General features: G+C 36.5%; 2 protein-coding genes and 1 pseudogene across 8 annotated transcripts in view; 2 read left to right on the top strand and 1 right to left on the bottom strand.

Moving 5' to 3' along the window:
• Positions 1-7,482, top strand: part of ORC2 (origin recognition complex subunit 2) — a 38,097-nt gene extending 30,615 nt beyond the window's left edge. For all 6 annotated transcript variants that reach the window (XM_039844368.1, XM_039844369.1, XM_039844364.1 and 3 more), the window contains 3 exons: positions 2,870-2,931; positions 3,608-3,726; positions 5,715-7,482. In XM_039844368.1, coding sequence (XP_039700302.1) covers positions 2,870-2,931; positions 3,608-3,726; positions 5,715-5,801 — 268 coding nt within the window. In that variant the 3' untranslated portion in view covers positions 5,802-7,482. The remainder of the gene's footprint in view (positions 1-2,869; positions 2,932-3,607; positions 3,727-5,714) is intronic.
• Positions 6,875-21,356, bottom strand: NIF3L1 (NGG1 interacting factor 3 like 1). Of its 2 annotated transcripts, none has more exons than XM_039844376.1 (7): positions 21,221-21,356; positions 19,073-19,533; positions 17,851-18,013; positions 15,576-15,702; positions 13,207-13,345; positions 11,492-11,575; positions 6,875-9,007 (listed from the first exon to the last, which is right to left on the bottom strand). In XM_039844376.1, the coding sequence occupies exons 2-7, from the start codon at positions 19,506-19,508 to the stop codon at positions 8,823-8,825; spliced, it is 1,134 nt and encodes a 377-aa protein (XP_039700310.1). In that variant the 5' UTR covers positions 19,509-19,533; positions 21,221-21,356; the 3' UTR covers positions 6,875-8,822. The 2 variants fall into 2 exon arrangements, with proteins under 2 accessions (XP_039700310.1, XP_039700311.1); XM_039844377.1 differs by lacking the exon at positions 21,221-21,356 and adding an exon at positions 19,630-21,214.
• LOC120587810 (uncharacterized) lies at positions 18,123-18,241 on the top strand (annotated as a pseudogene).
• Positions 21,357-23,123: the final 1,767 nt, after the last annotated feature.

Here is a 23,123-nt window from a genome sequence, read left to right as displayed (position 1 = left end):
AGCAAACTACCCCCTAAGAGCATAGAATTCCGTAACTATTTTTAACAAGATGAAATGTTGAAAAACAACAAACCTTGTTGAGAACAGATAATTGAGATTTGAATAAATGAGAAATATGGTGTTCTGGATGAGTGGACTAAATATAAAGGTAGCAGTTTCTCCCAAGTTAGAAATGTATTAGAGCTATAAATTAATCAAATCATTAAATGATTTTGTGTTTGTGTGTGTGTTTTAAAAATTCAAAATTTCTTAAAGAACAAGCAGGTGAGACTAGCAAAGACTTTTTTTAAAGAGTGGTGAGATACTTCTGTACAAGATGGCACAATACTTTCACCCTTGAATTTATCCCCTTTTGTAACGAACACACTGCATAAATAAATATAAAACAACAAAAAAAACCAAGATCTTGCCTAACTCAAAAATATGAACATCTCAATGAAACAGAATCATAAAGCAGTGAGAGAACTGAAGCCACAACCCAGCTGTGTTCTGGATCTAGAAGCAGCAAAATCCAGGATTTTGACTTATACGAAATAACAGTAGTGTGACAATATTACTTGTTGTCCAAACCCAGACATTTTTGTTCAAGATAAATAACCTGGACAGAATGGGAGATGTAAAAATTAAGAAAAGAATGTAAAACAAAATTATATAGTGTTCAAATTTGTGTATGTGTATATATACATACACACATGCACGCATGCACACACACACACATATATGAATAAAATTTTTAAATGTAGGTGGATACGAAAAATTCCTAATTTAGGATAATATTGACCCTAGAAGAAGAGAAAGGGATAGGAGTTCGGGGACACAGGAACTTTCAAATAGATTTGGGTTTTTTGCTAGCAATTTCTTTTCCATTTATTTATCTCTTTGGTTTTTTAAAAACTTTTTGTTTTGAAATCATCAAATTTCCAGGAGGCTACAAAATATATACAGGAACTCCCAGCACCTCTTTCCCAACTACCACTGATACCAACATCTCACAGCACAATGTAGTATTAAAAGCAAGAAACTAATGCTGGCCTGATCCAAAGAGTTTATTTAGATTTCACCATTGATACATGCACTTATTTGTGTGTGTGTGTGTGTATCTGTCTGTGGTTAGTTCTGCAGTCATGTAGCATGTAGCCCTTTGTAACTACCACCACAATCAACTCAGCTATATCAGTACAGGACTCTCTCATGTTACCCTCAAATGCTAATGAATTTTATTACTTTATAAAGCTGTTTTTGTACACTTGAAAATAAGATTAGTATTGTGTTAATACTGAAATATATATTAAATGGGTATCTAATCATAATTTTTGATGGAATTGGGAACAGAAAAAGTCTTCATTCAATTTTACTGCTAATGGATGGACTGTTACAAGTTGCTACATGTGCAGTTGAGGATCCATGCAATAGAAGTACTCAAAACATTAAATATGATATGTTTAAAACATTAAATATGATTGATACTAATGCAAATTTTTTTTAGTTTGGCGTACCTCAATGTCTGTGTGCTAGCCTTCAACACGTAAAACAATTTATTTAAACTACTTTGAAATTTTGGTCCATTCTGCTAATTCTAATATCATTTAGTCTTTACTTGGTATGAATATGATTGATCAAAAATCTTTAACAAAATTTAGCTATGGAGTCAATGGCAGTACAGTTGACTCAAACAACAGTTTTGAACTACACGAGTCCACTTATACTAGGATTTTTTCAATAAATATGCAGTCGGCCCTCTGTATCTCCTTGTTTCGCATCCATAGACTGAGTCAACCACGGATTCCATCAACCAGGGATCGAAAACAATATTTGAATCCATGGTCGAGAATCTACAGATGCTGAGGGTCAACTTTATGCATGGTTCTGCGTCGTTTTGTATAAGAGCCTTGAGCATCCTCGGGTTGTGGTAGCCACAGAGGGGGATGTGAGGTGTTGGGACTTGAACCAGTCCCCCGAAGATACCAAGGGACAACTGGGAGTCAAAATTTATATTTGGAATTTCAACTACATGGGGGGTTGGCGCTCTAACTCCCACATTGTTCAAGGGTCAGCTATACTTAGTTATAAGGTGGTCCTTCAGATGATACAGAATATGCTTATCGTAATTATTTTCTAGATTATCATAAAAATGAAAATGCACAGGTTTAAAATTTTTGCTATACCCAAGGACTCCTGGGAATTTTAGTTTATGTAAGACTTCTTCCAGCCCTGTAATTCTACTCGATATACTCCTACAGAAATAATTCAAAATATGAAGTAATGTGTATAATTTTATTTAATGTGGGGTTAGTTTTAATAATTAAAACTGGAATTAATGTAAACATCCCAGTCCAGTAAGGAAATGGTAAATTTGTGGTACTCAAGTGATATCATAGATGAACAGCCATTAAAAATTGTTTAGGAAGAGTTTTTAAAGACATGGAAAAATCATTAAGTGAAAAAGTGAGGGATAAAATCGTGCATACCATATATAAATGCATGAATTTATAGTTTCCATCCTGCCTTTTTCCACAAAGATTTTAGAAAGCAGCATATGCAAATATGATCTCCATATCAAATGTTAGTGGTTATTTTAGGGCTGTAGGATTGATATTTTCCTTGTTAGAGTTTGTTATATATTCCAGGTTTTCTATAGTGAAATAACCTATAGTCTAAAAAAATCTACTTCTAGATTTTCCTTAAAAAGAAGTAAAAGAGCTTCTTCTTTTTAAGTTGGCCAGGATATGTTCCTTCAAAAAAAGGAATAGAAGCTAATACAGATAGGCCAAGTATTTCATTCACATTTTTTTCATATATTTTACTTCTAGCTATTTTATGTTAATGTTCTAGATTTGAATTCCTGTTTGTTTTTTGTTTTTTTCCTTAGGGGAATTTTCAGGCTACTAATGAAGTATCAGCTGGATAACCAGGATAATGCTTCTTACATTGGTATTCAATATTTATGATATTAAATTGTGTGACTTTTGTTTCACCTCATTAATCCTTTTTCTGGAGTCTAATGATCACACTGCAGTTTTTCACAGCAGTGAATAAATGGTTTGCTCTGTGATCAGTGTGTCTACCACATAACAAATTTTGAAGCAGACCCAAAGATGCTCTGCTGCCAATGCAATCTGAAAGACGAACCCTGCTTGCTTTTTAAATTTCTTGTGCTAACCGTGGATGTGTGTCTACCAATTACCTGTATTTCTTTCATATGCTAGAGATTTGCTTAGGAGATTTTCTTCCTTTTGAGAGAAAATGTGTTAACTTAAATATTTTCATAATCATTCAGTTCTCATTATTTAATAGTTCTCTCTTTAAAAGTCAACTTTATGCACACTGTTTAAAACTGCCCACAGGATTGTTATACTTGGTCATAGTTGACTATTTTCAACCAATCAGTTCTCTTTAAAAAATATAAACCACAGTGTATAACACTTAAGTATTCTCTAGTTTTGCTTCTTCCAGAGGTACTTTTTAAAAAAATCAGTACTTACTGCCTATTTTTAACATACTGTGACCACAGTACTTTTTAAATTTATTCTTTGGTATGGATATTCATGTATAGGGTCATGTTTCTTAAATGCTGACTTATGTTCACATCTCCTTTTGACCTCTTCAGGACTTTCTTTTCAAGATTTTTACCAGCAGTGTCGGGAGGCATTCCTCGTCAATAGTGATCTGACACTTCGGGCTCAGTTAACTGAATTTAGGGACCACAAGCTTATAAGAACAAAGAAGGTAATGCTTTGCTGTTGTAGCACTATATGCCTGGAATAGCATACCTCCTTTGCTTATGGACAGGTATTCCTTTGACTCAGATATGGTTATGATGGTTATGATGGGTCACAGGGATCCATTTAGGCATTGTGCCATTTGTGTTGTGTAAAAAGAGGTAGAACTCTATTTCAGAGCAGAGCAGAAAACCTAAGAGTTCTAGTTCAGAGGAATAAGCCATTTGAAATATGAGTCAAATAATTATATTCCTTTCTCCCTCTCTTCTACTCCATTCATTAATCTGGTGTATATTTATTGAGCACTATCAGAAATTGCACTAGGTATTGGGATACAGTAGTAAGCAAACACCTTTTCTCAAAGAGCTTAAAGTTGAGTGGAGATGTACATTTTTTGAATAATTATACACATGTAAAATTTTACCTGTAAGTCCTATGATCAGTAGGTATGTAGTTCTGAAAGAGCATATTAAAATAGCTGGATTGACTTAATTATGGATATCGGAAGAGACCACTGAGCTGAGATCTAAAGGAAGACTAGGAGATAACTCCTGAGACAAGAAAGGGAAGAGCATTCCAGGCAGGAACAGCATGTAAAGAGACCCTGGAACAAAAATGCAAGCATGGCACAAGATGAGTCTGAAAAGATAGTGATTTAAGGGTTAGACCATGCACAAATTTTAGGCTAAGTAAAAGATTTTAATCTTATTCAGAAATAACGAGAAGACGTGAAAAAAATTGTTGACTATGGTATCAGAGTGGAATAGGGCAGAGTGGGATGGGGATTGCCAAAAGGGCATGCACAGGGACTAGTGAGGAGGGTGTTAATAGCCTGGGTGAGATAATGGTAATTTGGTCTAGGGTGAAGAAAGAAAAGTGACTGGATTCAAAATATACTTAGGAGGCAAAATTGACAAGAATTGATGATAGATTGGATATGGAAACCAAGGGGAAAAAAGTGTCAAGAGTAATTCCTGGCTTCTGGCTTGCATAACCAGAGATGGTGGGATCGTTGGATAAGAAGGTGGAAGAACAACTTCTTTGGGAAACTGATCATGAGTTCATGTTCTTCATGTGCTTGGACTTACTGTTTGAGGTTTGAGATTTCTGATTTCCAAGTGGAGAAGTCAGCTAGGGAGTTGGATTCCTGCAACAAGAAGCTAGAGGAAAGAGCAAGGCTAGAGGTGCAAGATTGTAATTCCTACATATTTAGGTTGTAACTGAAACCAAGTATTGGTGGGACTACCTAGAGGACATATAGTGAGAATGGAGGGTCAGGAATTAAGCCTAGAAGTGTGACATTTAATAGCCAAGTAAAAGATAAGCCTGCAAGATGAAACAGCCAGAGAGCCACAAAGAAAACCAGGATATGATGTCACAGAAGCCAAGAGAAGCATATTTTAAGAAAGAAAGAGCGGTCAAGTGTTAGGTGCTGCTGAGAGGCCAAAAGAGGAAGACAGAATATCTCTTGGATTTAGGAATATGGAATTCCTTGGTGGTCTAAGCAAAAGCTCTTTTGGTGACATGATAATGGTAGCAGTAGCTAGGTTGGACTGGATTGAGTGAAAAGTAAGGAAATGGAGACTACCATTTATAGACAGCTCTTCTGGAAGGGAGCAGCGGTTGGGTGATAGAATGAGGCGCCTAGTGAGGGTTATTTTAAAATGGAAGCTACCTAATTGTATTTAAAAACCAATGGAAAGGATCCAGTCGAAAGGGAAATGAAAGAACAGAAAAATAATTGGTGTAAGATTCTAGAAAGAGCAGGAGGGTGAAGAATACCCACCTGCTCACCCTCTAGTCTTTTTCTACTGTAAAGTGGTTTAACTATAAACCCAGAGTATTTAAATAGATATGTGCCCGTGTGCCCTTTTCCCTTAATTTTAATACTTTTATATTTATATAAAATATTAAATTCATTTTTTGTTTAACCTACAGTAGATTCAAATCTCTCTTACAAATGACTAACATCCTGTGCATTCTTACATCTTTTAGGGAACTGATGGAGTGGAATATTTATTAATTCCCATTGACAATGGAACATTGACTGATTTCCTGGAAAAGGAAGAAGAGTCGTCTTGAAGCTATCCTTTACTCTTGAATCTTCTGTGGAAGGGTTATACTCCAGCTGCCACTCCTCTAAAGTGTTACGTTTACAGCCAACATTAGACTTTTCGCAGTGTGTAAGATTTAAAATTGGGAGTGGGGGAATATCATCAGTTTAGAACCTTGATTAGCCTGGCTGGTTTATCTTCTCTAGTACTACACTATGCAGTGGTCCACAAGTTGGAGAAAATGTGCCTTTCATTCATTACCTCTCTGGAGACTTCTTGCTGGAATGAACACTGTGCTCAGGGACTATTTGGAATTGGATGTTTTTGAATTCTTTTATACTAGAGATGGTTTTAAATCCTAAGTTTTTGAGGGCCTTTGAAACTCCTGGAGCTGATTGTTTGCAAGTGTGCTTATTCCAGAGTGTGGAAGTACAAAGACATTGACATCATGTAAATCTGCTTTATTCTGTTGTTGTGTGTGTCAGAACTGATAAGTGTAATGGAGAAGGCAGTCCATCTCTTACTGTTTCTGAAATGGCTTAACAAAAGGTGTAAGACTGGGGAAAAGTAGGTGATCCAGCTTTCTCCTTTTGGATTTAGGCTACATACTGGTGGGGGGCGAGGGGGCATGACACTATTCGGTAGGGGTAGTGGGAAACGCATAACAAATATACAGGGTATATACCCACCCTAGAAAGCACATAAACAGTAATAGAACATGATATTCAGAACAGTTAATGACTGTGCCATCACCTTCATGATGCAGGTGAGAAGCCAGGCTAGAGAAATATACTCCTGAATTACATTTTAGTCATTGTTTTCAAGACAATAGAAAATAAAAATTTAATTATTCTTTTAATATCAACATATTTTTGTCTTGAATAACATGCAGGTGAGTAGCATATTAATGACTAGCTTTAAATTTAATCTTGATTTCTAAAACTCACTGTAAGACATTTCAGGTTTTTTTTTTCTTAAAGTGACCATTTCAAGCCTTTTAAATATTTTTCTTAGCAAAGAAAAAAAAGACTAACCTTGGCCACTGTAGTCAGCTTACAGTCTTCACATACTCCCTGAAAATATTTCATACTTGGAAATGAATTTATTAAAATATCACTGTAATAAAGTATGTACTCCATCAGCATTTTTCACTCATTTCTTATAAATACCTTTCATGAAAATATTTCCCAAAATGCTCAGAATTTTTAAAATCATCTTTGTGGCATATAATTAATTTTATGTTAAATCCATTTTTTAAGGGTTAAGTCAGATATAATTACTAATCAAAATATATAAACAAATTTGTACATGATTATGACTGTAGAGTTTTTTTTAATTATACCAAATGCTATTTAATGAAAAGTGAGTTTCCTTCCCATTCCCTGATCCAGTCTCTTAGGCAAACATTAATAGCAGTTTAAGAATTCTTCCAGAGGTATTCTATGCACATGTAAGGGTTTTTGGTCTGTATTTCTCCTTTAAAAAACACAAATGGTAGCATATGATACTTGCTGGTTTGTACCTTGCTTTTTTTGCTTAATATAGTAACTTAACAGTATAAAAAAGCATACAAAATCCTTAATGACCTAATGTGCAAACTTTACATCTGCCCTTAAATATCTACTGGTTTATTTTTATAATTTTTGTCTATACTATTTGTAAGCAGTATGTGTCAATAGTCTTTACTATTAATAAAAAGTCAATTTGGATAGAATTACTTTTTCATTTATAGTATTTTTACTAAAAATATTTTGAACTACCTCAAAAATTTTATGAGTGCTTCATACAGATTTGATGATTTCAGCAGAATTATATGCTCTTCACTAACTTGTTTCAGCATCGATTTTCTGCAGGCTCTTCGAGTTTGACTGCCAAGACTCCAATTTTTGCTGTTACTTGCTTTTGTCAAGATTGAACAGACCTGAAACCTTGAAAGATTTTTCTGGCTGCTCTTTAATAAAATGGCTAAATAGGCCAAACAAAAAAAGGCATAGGGGATGTAAAACAGACATTTATACTTCTACAAACTTGGTGTAAGACCAAATTCCTTAAGAGGGAGTGCTAAATGAGTTCTTGTGATACTCCAGAAACTTGACTTTCTTATTATCATGTTTGTCATTTTAATATATGAACATTCATTCATATACAAGATCAGTGAGTTTGGGGGATGGTTAATAGGCTTTGCTTAACTTTTTAAAAAAATTACTAAGAAAACTTTTAAAACTCTACTTTTTCCCCCCAGCTAATTCAAAGGTAGAGCCAGTAGCATTGTTCAAAATGTATTTTCCTACATTCTAGGAGGTGAGATGACTCCTGTTTTGGTGTGCTCATCTGTAAAAATGGGAATAATAATACCTTTATGCTTCTTTATAAAGGACTGAAAATGTTTACAGAGCACCTGACAAAATTAATAATGTATACATAATCTCTAGTATTATCACTAATATTATTTGAAAGCTAATCGTCTTTATGTATTACTAACAAAATTATAGCTGAATTACCTAGAAAGCAATAAAACAAATTACATGTATATTAAAAAGTTAAAAAACCTCATCCTTATAAATCTCATCCTGATTCTGAAATTTAGGGAGGGAGATTATGACCTAGAAACAAGAATATATATAGACAGACCTTATCACATAGAGACTACTACCTAAAATAAGTGTTCCAATCCCAAGTTTTGAAAGAAAATTTTTAAACTAACCGAGAACAGAAAGGTCTAGAATGACACATCCCATCTACAATTAAGCTAAGGAGAGGATTACTTGAACTACTTTCCATGGATGTTAAGTAAATAAATTTTAGTCGATCTTGCCTGGAGTTTATAATATATTCTTTAGTTTGTTCTTTATAATGAGTATTCTTTAGTGATAGTTACATTACAGTTTTTACCCTATAAACTATAGAACATTTGGTGAAACATTAACAAACCATGAAAATGTACATTGTAAGAAATTTCTTCAGAAGGATACCATCCACTGATTCATGTTATGCATTCAAGTTAGGAGGAAAATGATTTGTAGATTGTCATCCTGTTGTTCTGTATGCATTATAACACACGAAGAGGGTCCCTATCTGTTTCTGACAGAATAATATTAATCTTATTCTCTAAGTAAGCAACCAGCATATCTCGAAGATCAGAAAGAAAGCCTCGTTCAGTGTTGCTGTGTTCACAGAGGATGACACTTATTCCTTGGGAAGCGGCATCCAGAATATCATGATGGGACATCTCACCTGCCAACAAAGGAAAGAGCAAATACTTATATTTATGAGACACAGTCTATGGAATGCTGAACCATAACAGCAGAAAGACTAAGTTTACATTCTGTATGAAGCAAATGTGATACAGTAGAATCACATATAAATCTATGTACAGCTTTCTTATATGTCTTCCATTTTAGAAAGAGACAGACTATCCCACTAAGAATTCCAAATTCCTTGTCCTTGGCAAACCCAAGACAAGTATTCAAATTCAGATATCCAAAAGTATAAAATATTGCCAGAACCAGACCTGAAAGAACATCCATTCAAAATATTTTCACAATAAAATAAATGACTACTGCTAAGTACAATGGGGCTTTCAGAAAGTTTCTTATGTAAGTATTCAATAACAAATACATAGAGAAAAATCCTTATGTATACTTCCCACAAGACTCCTTGATACTTTGTGAGCACCAAAAACTTTCAGCATCAACTCTAATGCATAAGAATGAAATAAGGTTATCTCTAAATTAAAAACAAAATATTTTCCTTTGACTTAGGCAAAACTAGACATTCTGTTACTGGTGGGATAGGATCACATCTTTTGTGAAAATATTTTGGGAAAACGCAAATGTTTTTAATTTTTAAAAACACCATCTGATGACTTCCAATTTAAGAGCAAAGGTAAACTGTACACAATCTGGCTTGTTCACAAAAAGCAGTTTTGAAATATACTTAAAAAACAAAGGCATAAAAAATAAGGAAAAAGTTCTTAGAAAAAAAAGTTTTCTACAAAAATTTTAATTTCCTACCTTCCTACCCACTATGTCATTCAAGAACCTTTTTTAACATAAAGGTAAAATAAAAAGACACTAAGGTGGCTTGGTTAGTAGCCATTCTTTAGGAAAGACAAATCTGGCTGCCTGGACTATTATAAATGCACTGGCTAGAGAAGGTGTGAAAGTAGGGAAATCCGTGAAGAGCCTGCAATAATAGCTGAAGGCAAAAGAAAGAAAAGCCTGGCACAGGATGGCAGCTGTGGGAAAGAAAGCATATGAGAATTTATACAGTATTTATTTGCAAGGAGCTCCTCCATCTGCTAGTCTTTCTAGGATATTACCCTTAACCTAATACCATATCAAGCTCAAAGGAAGGGTGATGAAAATCAGCAAAGGCCTATATTTGGTCTCATGGGCTGGTGCTTCCCAATCCTGAGGCTGTAGTCCAATGCCTCGCACATCACAGACACCTAAAGTAAGCCAGGTGAGAAAATATTTTCTATTTTCCCAAGTAAACAGGAAAGACAGCTTAACATTTTGGAACTCTGTGAATTTATCTTAAACACATACTACTTTATGCTAAAAAAAAAAAATTAGTTTTAAAAAGTCATTATGTATGAGGAAAGACATCTCAAATTGAGAGATATCAAAACAAATGGGCTATACTCTTCAAAAATGTCAGTGCTCTGAAGATAAAGCTGAGGAACTATTCCAGATGCAGTGTATGATCATGGATTGGATATAGAGCAGAAAAATGCTATAAATTTGATCAATTGGCAAAATTTGAATATAGACTATATTAAGTAAGTGTTTTAACAATATTAAATTCCTGAATTTGGTCACTGTTCCACGGTCATACAAGATAATGTTACCCATTACATATTATCCTCAAAGACAGTGTAAAGCTGGGGAGCCAAACAATTACTGTCCAATAGAAACACATACAGGAGGTTAAGGACAAAGTGACAGAGATTGAAGAGGAAGGCATGGCCATCAGGGGCAAGAGCCAGAGAATGGCAGTAAGTTTCTCAAAGGAGGTTATCTTTGAGCTTACCTATAGAAATACACTGAAAGGGGCAAGGAAAAGGCATCTAGCCAGAGAAAACAGCATAAACAAAGGCTGCATGAAGAAGATGAAACATTCAGGCTTCATGAGGACAGATGAAGGAAATCACTGAAGGTTTTTTAGCCAGGATAATATTATACACTATCGAATTTATACTTCTGAAAGTTAATTTTGGAGGAATGCGTGAGAGGTGAAGATCAGAGGCTTGATGAAGTACTTCAGGTAGGAGATGATGCCTAGACAGAGATAAAGGAAAAGGTTCTAAAAAGATTTTGAAGCTAGCACTGACAGGAATTGATGACTGACTTTAGGGTGAAGTAAGAGGAACCACTTTCTAGCTAAGGTGAAAAGGTAGAAAGTGTTCCATTAACAGACATGAAATCCGAGAGAAACCACATTTAGGAAGAATATAGGTTAAATAAATGCTGAACATCATTTTTTTTTTTTTTAGATAATGTAATAATAAACTGTTAAATAATCTTTTTCTCTCCACAAAGAATTTGGTATGTCCCCAATTTTGGTGTAGTTCCTATTTAGTTCAGGCTCAAAAAGCATTTATTAGATCCATCTACATGCCAGGTGCTGCCCTAAAATCTGATATTTGTAAAAAATAAACCAAGGTTGGGAAAAGATACACACAAAAAAGGGTAGAAGATCTAAAAGCTGTCCTACCTGTGAGGTAAAGGTCGGCCTCTGCTCCCTGCAGAACACTGCTCCCAGAACCAGCACACAAGGCCACAGTTTTGACTTGGGACTCTTCAAGATAAAGGAAACAAGAGGCCAATACTTTATAATTCTCCTTCATTTTAATGTTATAATTTGTACAAAGAATCCTAAAAGTAATGCATATTTCACTCCTGGTCTCATACAGTATGTGAATTTTGTTTATTGAACTTTAAAAAAATAACAAAACATGTTTTATAGGCAAACAGATTATTCTTTGGTATAGCATAGCTAATCCAAAGCAGGGTTATTATTCCTTTGGACATACCTGGCTGCACAAGCCCATAAAAGGCACTGCTGAATAATGCTAATGGTATAGCTCAAGGCTTTACTGCAATTCTACTCGGTAAAGTAACCTTACTTGGGTCTCTAGGCAACAGTGAGAGGTAGGCAGGTAATATCTTTGTTCTCAGATGAGGAAGCAGAGGAACTAAAAGGGCTAGTTAGAGGATGGTACGAATGGATTTGACACTTTTTAAAATACGGTATTTATCTTAAAAGAGCATCCTCTGAAGAGTGAAATAACAGATACTTTCAAGCCAAAATCCAACAGGTATTTGGCACTTAGGTGTCTAGAATGGACACTTCATGAGTTGTCACACCACAGTGGTATTTAAGAAGAGGGGCTCTGGAGTGGATCCGAAGTCAAATCTCAACTCCGCCATCCATTTTCTTTGGAAATTAACTCCCATGAGTTATTTGATCCAACTGTGGACTTCTGGATGTTACTTCTCTCTCTGAACTTCAATTTTTTCACCTAAAATGGGAACACTAACATCTACCACAGAGCTAACAGGAGCTAACATTTACTGTACTTAATGTATGCCAGTAACTGTGCCTATCACATGCATTATACATCTACCTCAATGAGTTAGGTTTTATACTATTATTGTAATTTTTACAGATGTGGCTACTAGGACACAAAGGGGTTAAATAACTTGTCAAAGTCATGCAGCAAATAGGACATATAAATTTGAACCTAACACATTCAGAATCCTCTGTGTTCCTTTGCAATTAGAACTCACATACTTAGGACACTCAGTACAGTGCTAGGCTCACTGCAGGGGTTCAACAAATGTTCTGTTCATTCCTTTTGTTCCCAAAGGTACTAGGAAAAGCCAAAAGAAAAGACAGTGGCTACAAGACTCAAAAACTGCAGTGGATCATTTCGCTTAGTAGTAACTTACTATAAAATGTCACCAGTATTAAAAGTGCAAGATTTGCATGGTAATTGGAACAGTCATAATTTTCAGCTCTCTTCCTGGCAGATGGTAGGATTGCACTTTCTGTCCAACCTAGGTTAGGCCAGGCAATGTGACTAATTCTGGACGATGAGTTGCACAGAAGTTCATTTCTAGGCTATTCAAAATGTTTAACAGATGGGTTAAGGCTCTCCAAAACTCTCCCTCTGCAATAATGACCATCCTACAAATGGGCAGACTCCTCCTGCTGACTTGAGATGAACAGAATGGGATGGAGAATTATATAGCCAATGAGATGTTTACCACAGCACAACCTAGCCCACCCTGATTAATAATGTAAACCAGTCATCTCCTGTGAGCTCATGCGTTTTCTTTCACTTATATTAATACGATCAAGAGTTTAGACTTTTGCCCAATGTTCTCAGTATGTATACTGGATAAAAAAAAAGGGGACATATTTACCTAAGGTCCTCCCTACCCCAAGAGCAAGGCGAACATGGGATAGTTTTAGATGTGTTTTGATTCGGTCGATCATGGTTGTCAAGGAGACAGATTCATCCAGTGTGCATAACCGTCCCATTCCAGTATGTAGAAGCAGAGGCTGAAGAGAAATAGAAGTTAGAAAAACTGTCCATCATCAGTCCTAGAAAACAAACTTTACAGAACAAACAGCAAATGCTGAGATCAACATAATATACACGCTATGCACTTACTACAGGCCAGCTCCAAGCTAAACTTTGGGGATACAAAATGGACAAAAACATTCTTTCATTTCTAGGCGATCACGGTATCCTGGGAGGGAAGATGTTTAAATAAATAATCACAATAAAGGTGTTTAAATACAAGATAAGTATTGACAAAGTAAATGAGCTGGGTCTTAGGGAGGGCGGTACTTGGAAGAAGTAGAATTGAAGGTTTTACAAGGACTTGAGTCTCGAAGACAGACATGAAAGGAGTTAAAAGAGTGATGTTAAGTGCAATGGGTAGGATAGGGATAGGGCAGGATGTGGATGGAAAGGCATTCTAAACAGAAAGAACATATACAAAGGTGTCAAAGTTGAGAGCACACTGAGGGCAGATCCAAAAGCACAGAGTATATGGGGAGAGCGGGGAGGGAGATGGGATAAAAGAGGTCAAATATGTGGTGACAGAAAGAAATCTAACTATGGGTGGTGAACACACAATGCAATATATGTATGCCTTACTGTTAAATTACATACTTGAAACTTAATGGATTTCATTAACCAATGTCGCCATATTAAAAAAAGAGAGAGTATAGCTGGTATGCACAGCAATGGATAGGGACCAGGAAGAGGCTGAAGACAGGGGCCACGGCCGGTCATGAAAGGCTCTGGATGCTATGCCTGGATTGTCACCTGTGGGTGCCCACTTAGGACCACTCATACCCCACGTGAAGGAACAGCAGAGTTTCTGTGCTGGCACAGTGAATAGAAAGGAAAAACATTTTATAGATTTGAGGACAGAATCAGCAGGGCTTGGATTTACAGGGCTAGGGAAAGTTGTAGAAATAGAAAAAGAATAGTATTTAAAGGTGTCAATCAATCAATCAATGGAGCCACTTTAAAACTGAGCCAGAGCTGCCATGCCAGAAGAACTGCCTTTCACATCTTATGCCTCAAACCCTTGGAGTGTTAAAACATAACCACTGGACTGGGCCTAAAGCAACCTTGTGTGTCCCAACGAACTATATGCAAAGATAACAAGAAAGCAGATACCATGACTACCAGACTGGTAGAATTAATATCATAGATTATTAATTCTTTAGAATATCACTATGTTATCTGCACCAAGACGGCTTTCCTTCTATTGATGTAATTGTTCCTCTTCCCTTTCTCATAAATACCCATTGCCTTTGTCTCCTAATGGAAATATTACTTTGGCTTGTGCCTGAATCAATACTTCCTGAATAGTTACTCCTTTTTTTGATCTCAAATAAATGCTTGTTGCCTCTTACTTTGAAAGGCTGTTTTATTCTTAGGTTAAAAGAATAAAGGGGTAGTACAGGGATAAGGTCAATAGTTGTATATACTGTATTTGAAATACTTGTGAGATCCGTAAATGGAAAATGTCCAGAAGGTAGTTGGAAATATGAGTTCATTCATTATTTTTCAACTTAAAAAGCATTCTGAGCCAGAAAGTAAAGAAAAAGGAACCATCATACAAATGACTGTCAAGCTGAAAGGAATCAATAAAATGGTCCAGGCAGAGGGTATAAGAGACCAAACCTGTTACTGATCATTAACTCTGAAGAGCACTGCTATAGTCTGAATGTTTCTGTCCCCCCGAATTCATATGTTGAAATTCTAACCCCCAAATGTAATGGTATTAGGAAGTGGAACCTTTGAGAGGTGCTTAAGTTATGACGGTGGAACCCACATAAATGGGATTAGTGCTTTATAAAAGCTCCAGATAGATCTGTAGTCTCTTTCCACTACGTGAGGACAGAGAGAAGGTGCCATTTATGAACCAGAAGTGGGCTCTCATCAGACACCACTCCAAATCTGCTAGTGCCATGAACCTGGAATTCCTAGCCTCTAAAACTAGGAGAAATAAATTTGTTTATAAGCTTTCCAGTCTGTGATATTTTGTTCTAACGGTCCGAATGTGTCATAGCAGCCCAAATGGACTGATAATACCAACATTTTTCTCTTCTGGAATGTCTCCCTTTCTCAATATACTTTCCAGAGGAAATGCCCTCATCATTACTTTGTGCTTCTTTAGGTAACAGTTAATAATAGCCTGCTGATCTAATAATTTACAAATGAATTTGCCAAACCAAAATGCACAGCAATTTAAGATATTTTTATTACCTTCTCCAGTGACAGAATTTCAGTCTTCTGATAAAGTTGTCTGTTCTGGGAAAGAAAAGCCACCACCTGCATCAAAGCCTGCTGACTACAATTCAAACTGATCCGTGTTTGTTCTTCGTCATCAGCCCTAGAAGAAGTCACTCACTGGTTTAAGATGAATATAAACAAGATGTTTTTAAATAATCCATAGTTTACAACCTCCTATAACAGATTAGATTTATATGGAATTTAGGATTTAATCTCAAACCACACTATTTTCTAGAATATTGTTTCTCAGACTTTAGAGTGCATCAAAATCACCTTGTAGACTTATTAAAACATAAATTGCTGGGCCCCAACCCAAGTTTCTGATTCAGAAGTTCCAGGTGGAGTCTGAGAATTTACTTTTCTAACAAGATTCAGGTGATGCTGATGTTGCTGATCCAGAGACCTCACTTTGAAACCACTGTTCTTAACTCCAGTTGTGCATCAGAAATCTTTTGCTAGTTTCTTAAAATGATGGCTACTGGACCTCTCTATAGACCTAGTGAAGCGACATCTATGAATGAGGCTGGAGCAAAGTGAATTTTTTTTAAGCCCTAGCGAAGATGAATTTTCAAACATAACTGAATATAAGAATTTCCTGGACAGAGTCTCAGGCAAACTCCATTCTAATTACATAGCTCCAGAATGAAGCCAAAAATCTTCATTTTTCATAAAGACCCCATTAACAATAATGCAGGTGGTCCTTGAATTGCCCCTTGAGCAACAATGCCCTAGAGCCAAAAAGACTACTTTAAGAGAGCTTTGTATTTAACCATAAACTCTAAGTAGAGTTTTGAAACATGGGGTTTACAAATTTGGAAAATAAGGTATGAACTAAAAGACACTTTAAAATATAATTTTGAAGTATAGTTGTCAACAAAGAAATCATCTGCAGAGCTTTGGGAAAAAAAGCAAAAACAATGCCTGAGCCTCAACTAATGGTAAAACCGACATTATCTGTAATATGGAAAAACTAAAACCAAACTAAACGTATCAGTTTAAAAAAAAAAAAAGTCCATCAGAAGGAGGATAGCTTAAAGAAACAATAATACATCCATAACAAGAAATACTACACAGCAGTTGAAAGAGATCTTATATATCTACAGGGAATGATCTGTAAGACATTTTGTTAGTAAAAAAGGCAGATACAGCACATCATTTAAGAGAACAATGACCAAAACTATATATTTCTTCATGTTTCTCTATGTACTTAGAAAGATACCCACTTCTCTGAAAGCAAGTAAAAAGATGACCTGATTTACAGATACTGCGACTGAGTAGAGGAGACAAGGATTTCTGTAATGTTCAAATTTGTCATGCTTTATTTGCGTAATTTTCTTTTAATTTCACACAATATTTCAGTATGGTAAAAGACAGCCATGACTGACATCTATGAAAAGTCCTATGAATAATTTTCTTGAGATTCTTGAAATCCCCCAATACTGTTAAAGGACATTTGTGATGATTTTACTCTAAAATATACTTAAGTAGCCTGAAATAGATTTCCAATTTATTAAAGTCTTTATATTTATCTTTGTTTTTAAACAATTATTAAATCCTAGCTTTGAATAAGTTGACTTTTATAGTGCTTTGACAAGTTATTAGGGTAAATTAACCTAAAAGAAAATCTGTGAGGCAACATTCTGCTATCTCTACCCTAAATAAACAAACAACTGCCCTTATAAGAGGCACTTTAAAGTATTTTTCCTTTAAAGGGCTTGGGAATCACTGATTTGCTGGAAATTGATAAAAGTAGACCTATGTTATCAGTATATTACTACGGTTTATCTATACACAGACATACTTCACTTTATTGAGTTTCATAGGTGTTGTGTTTTTTACAAACTAAAAGTAAGACCCTCCACCAGCAAAAAAGATTACAACTCTCGTTACTGTAATACTTGCTTTATTATGGTTGTCTGGAACCAAATTCGCAGTATCTCCAAGGTATGCCTGTACCCCAAAGTAAAAACAACTACCTTTCATCATTACCAGGATAAGAAATACTGTATGTAAAATGTGTAGAATAGTCCCTCCTATATAGAAAATAGTTTAAGTGTTACTTATCAATATGAGAGAATCTCCCATAATTCTCCTCCAAGACCCACAGCAAGTGAGAAGGATGCTGCTTTTAAACCCATCCTGGGGAAAACTATTTCTTTCAAATCTAAAAACCCGAGTTACAGAATTTGTAAGGCAGTTCCTTACAAATAAATACACACACACAAAAAAAGAGAAAAATACATTGTACCTAGTAGAAAAAGAAGTGACAGAAACATCCGAAATTCCTTTCACTGTAGCAATGACTTCATCCAGGTCTTGGGTATGGTTAACATTAAACTCTACTCTGTGCGTTCCTGCCGTGGGATAGTCGGGCGCTTTGGAAGGATGTATGGGCCTGGAAGTGCAAACTCCTAGGAAAAAAAATTGTGGGGAAATGAAGTTTTGTGGTTTTTTTTTAATTAAAAAGATAAATTATTATGGGCAAAACTTTTAAGAAATTAGTATTTTTTAAAAATTTCTGTCTACGGCCATGCCATCCTGAACAAGCCCGATCCCGTCTGATCTCGGAAGCTAAGCAGGGTCAGGCCTGGTTAGTACTTGGATAGGAGACCACCTAGGAAGACTAGGTGCAGTAAGTGTAAAAAAAAAAGGGATTGTAAACTGACAAGGTCCTTGCAATCTGTGAGGTCAACCAAGGGTTGCCTTGCCTGAAAAAAAAAAAAAAATTTCATTCCCAGAGGCTTACATCACAATACATATACACATATTCCTTATGTATACATCCAATAGTCCCCATAAACTAGGGATTTACTACAGACATACAAAATCGAATTTATTTTCAGAATTATTTTCCAGAAGACTTTTAAAAGGCTGATTCAGGAATCTTTAGATGATATAGAGAATTGTGACTGCTTACTAAATTTACTCATGTAAACCATGATTCACCTTGCAAATGCTCATAATATACCTGACCACATCAATCCATATTACATCATCAGAAAAGCCTCAGCCCAAAATGAGTGGGTAAACTAAAATGACTAAAAATAAAGCTAAAACACATATGCTGAATTTCCTCATTGTGCTGGGCAAACTAAGCATTCAATAAAACTCTGATATCTAGACTGACATATTAGGTATATTCTGGAGAGGCTTGAACTTTCAATTCAATTTAAGCATTTCTGGAGTGTTTGGGTGCTAGGACTATGCCACATGAGTGAGGAATCAGAAAGCTCAATCCAGCAATAAAAATTCCCTACGCTCTCCCTACTCATTAATTAAAAAAAAAAAATTATTTTTCAAATGCAATTTAATTGCCAGATTTCAGCAACATTTTTAAAAAATGTATTATGTAAAAAATAAAATAATGGCCCTACCTCCAAAGCAGTTAAAATTCTATTGGAAAGCCATTCTAAAATTTCAAAGCATTTACAGGGAAAATATTAAACATGAAAGTACAAGAGGCTTCTCACCAAGCCCTTTAGCCAACCAGCAGTTGACTCCATGGGGTGCAGCATCATAGGCTGTGTGAGGAGAGTAAATAGCGACTCTGTTCTCCAGAGCCCGAATCACCAGGCGCTCCTTCCAGGTTTTCCAGGTTACACGCTTCATGGGTCGGAAAATAGGCGGGTGGTAGGAGAGAATGAGATTAGCCTTCTTTTGCAGCGCCTCCTCCATCACTTTCTCGGTCAAGTCATTGGTCAGAAAGAGGGTATTTACAGTGTGTGGTGGGCTTGGTTCCACTAATAATCCAACATTGTCCCAACTCTCAGCAAATGAGAGGGATGCAAAGTCATTCAAGGAGGAAAGAAGAGCCTTCAAATCCATGATGGAAGAGGAAGAATTGCAGATTAAGGAATGAACAAGCCGGACTGTTTTGGGGACCAGGCATACACGAGATGACAACATACAGAAATCAGGTAAAACTGAGTATCTGAAATCAAAACACAGAAAATGGTACATGTGCACACTTTAGGCCGACTTTTGCGGCAGCAAAACCCATGAGCAAAAGAGGTACAGTTATACATACCTGGGTTCAAATACTGGCTCTGCCACATACAGCACCTGGTATTTTAGGTGTCATTTAACCACTCTCCTCCTTCCTCTAAATACTATCCTTCCTTCCAAGTCCCCTTCAACTTCCTAAACAAAGCTTTTCTTAACACTTTCCTTTTCTGTGTCTCCCTCCTCCCTGCCCTGCTCTGCCCTAGTATTCTCTTAGTATATTCCTGTTTATCTGTCTCCTCAGTATGCTAATGATAGTGGAGAACAGGAACTATCTGTTATATTTCTCAATATCACCAACATAGGCCAGCACTAAATGCTTATTGCACAGACAGTCTCTCCAACTGATCACAGCAGAATTTGGAGTTAGGATGGCACATACTTTATCAAAAAAAAAATCTATATCTATAACGTTAAGTGCTTTATAAGATATACAGATGGTCACTTCACTAATGGGCAGGGTCAAGGAAGGAAGAAGCAAGAAGAGGCAGGAGCAGCTGTCTCAGAACCAACACCTGCTACAAGAAGGCCAGGCTCAACAGGTGGGAGAGGTGAAGGTGAAGGGCACTTTGCCCACAGAATCTGTAAGTCTTCTAAACAGCTATTTCCAATACAAAAGATAACACTGCCAACTCCATTCTTAAATTTAGTATCCACGAACATTTTTGATTTTGAAGAAAAGCATTTCATAGTATGCAAAACAATTAACAAGATTATAAGTAAAATATTCTTAACCCGATGATTTCAAAAGCAAGTTTGTGGCAACATTTCTACAACAAAAATAATATGACATGGACTTATTCAATATATGATTTAAAGTGATATTGAGCTTTCATTAATCACTCCAGCCGGTGGTCCTGGAAGATCGTCTACCTTCCCTGTACCACCTCCTCTCCAGATTCCACATTCTGATCGTACTCCACTCTCTAGACTCTTCTAAATCTGGCAAGTGCGAAAGTGAAGCTTCTAGTGGGCCACCTCCACTTATTTACTATTACATTTGAAAGAGCCCTTGAAAATAACAGAGCACCTTCCATTTCAGATTAGGAAACTGCAAAGCTGGGTAGCTTGATGCCACAACTAACAATGAGAGGCGGCAGGCATAGTATGGTGAGTTAAGAGCACCGACTCTAAAATCAGACTGACTCCCAGAGTCATAGCTGTGTAACAGATTTCTTAATCTCTGAGGTTCCCACCTCTGAAGAATGGAAATTAGTGTTCAGCTCACAGTATCGTCGCAAAATATAACTGTAAAGCTAGGAACAATATCTGACCTAGAGTCGGCATTCTGTGTTATTGTTAATAGTAGTAGGCCCCACTTTCCAACCTGAAAACTACACCTTCTAAAGTTACTTCTTCTACCCTTCATTTTTGTTCCACGTCAGGCCTTTTCCAGGACAATGATAAGCACAAGTAGCACCACCGGCAAGTCCTTGAGTCAGGAACCCTGCCCCACTAGTGCCCTATGCTTTCGTGCTGCAAGCTAGTTTTCTGCCCTTATCTCTTCTGCCTCCTGTCGCTGCAACACCCGGATAACAGTCACAGCACGCACGAACCACAGCCTGCACCGAAATTTTTAGCTAGGCCCGCCGGGATTTACACCGCCCAAAACTTACCAGTCCCAAGAAACACTCTTCTGCGTCACTTCCGGTCCCGCGCGAGACCTCGGGGCGTAGCGGAAATGGGCGGGACAAAAGAGGCAGGCGGAAGTGGACCTTCCTATTTTACCTCTGAATCCAAGGCACTTCTAGAGGTTGTCCAAAATAATTCCGGGCTAGGCGTCTTGTCCTAGCGTAACTATTAAAAGAGCTTTTTTTCACTGTCAAAAGTGTTCCAGGTGAGGATGACTTATCTTGTCTCCCTAGTTCTAGTTTTTTTGGTTTGAGATGGAGGCAGGAGGCGAGCCCGTGAGGGGCGTTCTTTCTAATGGGTCCCGCGCTCGACTTCCGGTTACCTGAAGAAACCAATTTCTGATTTACAGATCTGTGGGGGGGCTTCTGCAACTCCATCTTTTCTGTTTACCAACTGTGCTAATCGAAGTGGTTAAGTAAGGGGTAACGCGCTCATTGTCTCCTTCACTTATTCAAATGCTTGCAGAGCGCTGTTTTAGTCTTAGGTACCTTCTATGAGCGTTCTGGGCAGGAAGGATGTTGAAAACACAAACGTTAATAATAAAGTATATGTCATATTAATGATAAATGCTATGAGAAAAAGGAAATAGGGCAGGTACTAGAGTTAAGGCTTTTAAAAATAGAGTTATCAGGTCAGTGAGACCTGAGTTGCGTGCAGACCTGAAGGTGAGCAAAATAGCCAAAGAGATGTCGGAGTGTGAGCGTTCCAGGCGAAGAGATCAGCCAGTGCGTAAACCCCAAGGCTTGAATGCACCGGGCTTGTCGGAGGACTTGCAAGGAGGCTTTTGAAGAAGAGCGAGCTGAGGAAGTAGGAGGTTTAGGGACTTAAGTCCGGTAAGAACTCCTCATCACTTACATAACCGGGTTTTTATTATTTGGAAGATGCTTTCTGAGACTTTTTCTTTTAAATGTGCAGTAAACATGAGCATGTGTGAGGTAAAGAAGAAAAATGAACTTAATTCTTTTTTCTTTAGGAAATAGAGATTTCGTTTTCGAACTTCTCTGGATAAGACTGAGAAATTAAGTAACGGAAAAATGGTAAGTTTTATGGAAATCTCATGAATATCTTTCATTATAAGTAATTTTTAGAAATTCAATTGAGGGAAATAAAAACTCCATGGAAATTCCAATAGCAAGACAGAGAAATGAGACGTTGTAGAAGCATACAGCGTAACAGGATTCTAAACAAAACCATAACTAAGCAAAATTACTTTTAAATTATGTTTTCATTTAAAACACAGAATTTACCTTTTATGGAAAAACAGATTACAGGATATAGAGATGGGAAGAGTGAGTAGGAGGAGCAGAAGGGTATAGCCAGGTGAGATCATTTTAATTGGAACCTTTTGCTCTGTATCTAAGGTGGGCAGCTAGAGCTTGAAGTAGATGAAAAGCAATGAGAATAATTTACTGCCCCACCCTCACCCCACCCGGTGCTCCCCAACAGACACACACACACTCCTGTTCGCCATCTTCAATCTGGCCATACTTGTTGACCGTTAAATATGATTTTAAGAAGATATATGAAAAAGAAGCCCCAGAATAGTTTTCCTTCTTACTGGCATGGGTTAACAAAAGGAGTATTTGAGCTACCAAAACAATAGATAAAACAAAAAGCTACCATAAAGAGTATTATGGTTACCTCTCCACATTTAAAATCTAGAAACACTGACACTTTTTACGTCTTGTCTTTAGTTGAGAAAGGAAATGTTTTTTAAACCTGTCTCACAGTTATATAAGGGAAATGGTGGAAACTGTTTTGAAAGTCATTTTCTTATTATTTTTCAGTAAATATTAATGATGGTGCATGCCATTTAAATCAATAATACAAACATTGCAATTTTTTTATTGATGAAAAATTCAAACTAAAAATAATTATATCACAATA

The sequence above is a fragment of the Pteropus medius genome, unplaced genomic scaffold, assembly GCF_902729225.1.
Source record: "Pteropus medius unplaced genomic scaffold, Ma_sr-lr_union100, whole genome shotgun sequence".
In the NCBI taxonomy this organism is placed as follows: domain Eukaryota; kingdom Metazoa; phylum Chordata; class Mammalia; order Chiroptera; family Pteropodidae; genus Pteropus; species Pteropus medius.
Note: the sequence above shows the minus strand (reverse complement) of the source record. Positions and strands in the feature narration are given on the sequence as shown.

Coding starts and splice junctions, on each gene's coding strand:
- NIF3L1 (XM_039844376.1), bottom strand. CDS start 19,508: ATGTTGTCATCTCGTGTATGCCTGGTCCCCAAAACAGTCCGGCTTGTT. Junction 18,014..19,072: donor CTGGTTGGCTAAAGGGCTTG/GTGAGAAGCCTC, acceptor TTTTTTTCCTAG/GAGTTTGCACTTCCAGGCCC. Junction 9,008..11,491: donor GGCCGACCTTTACCTCACAG/GTAGGACAGCTT, acceptor CTTTGTTGGCAG/GTGAGATGTCCCATCATGAT.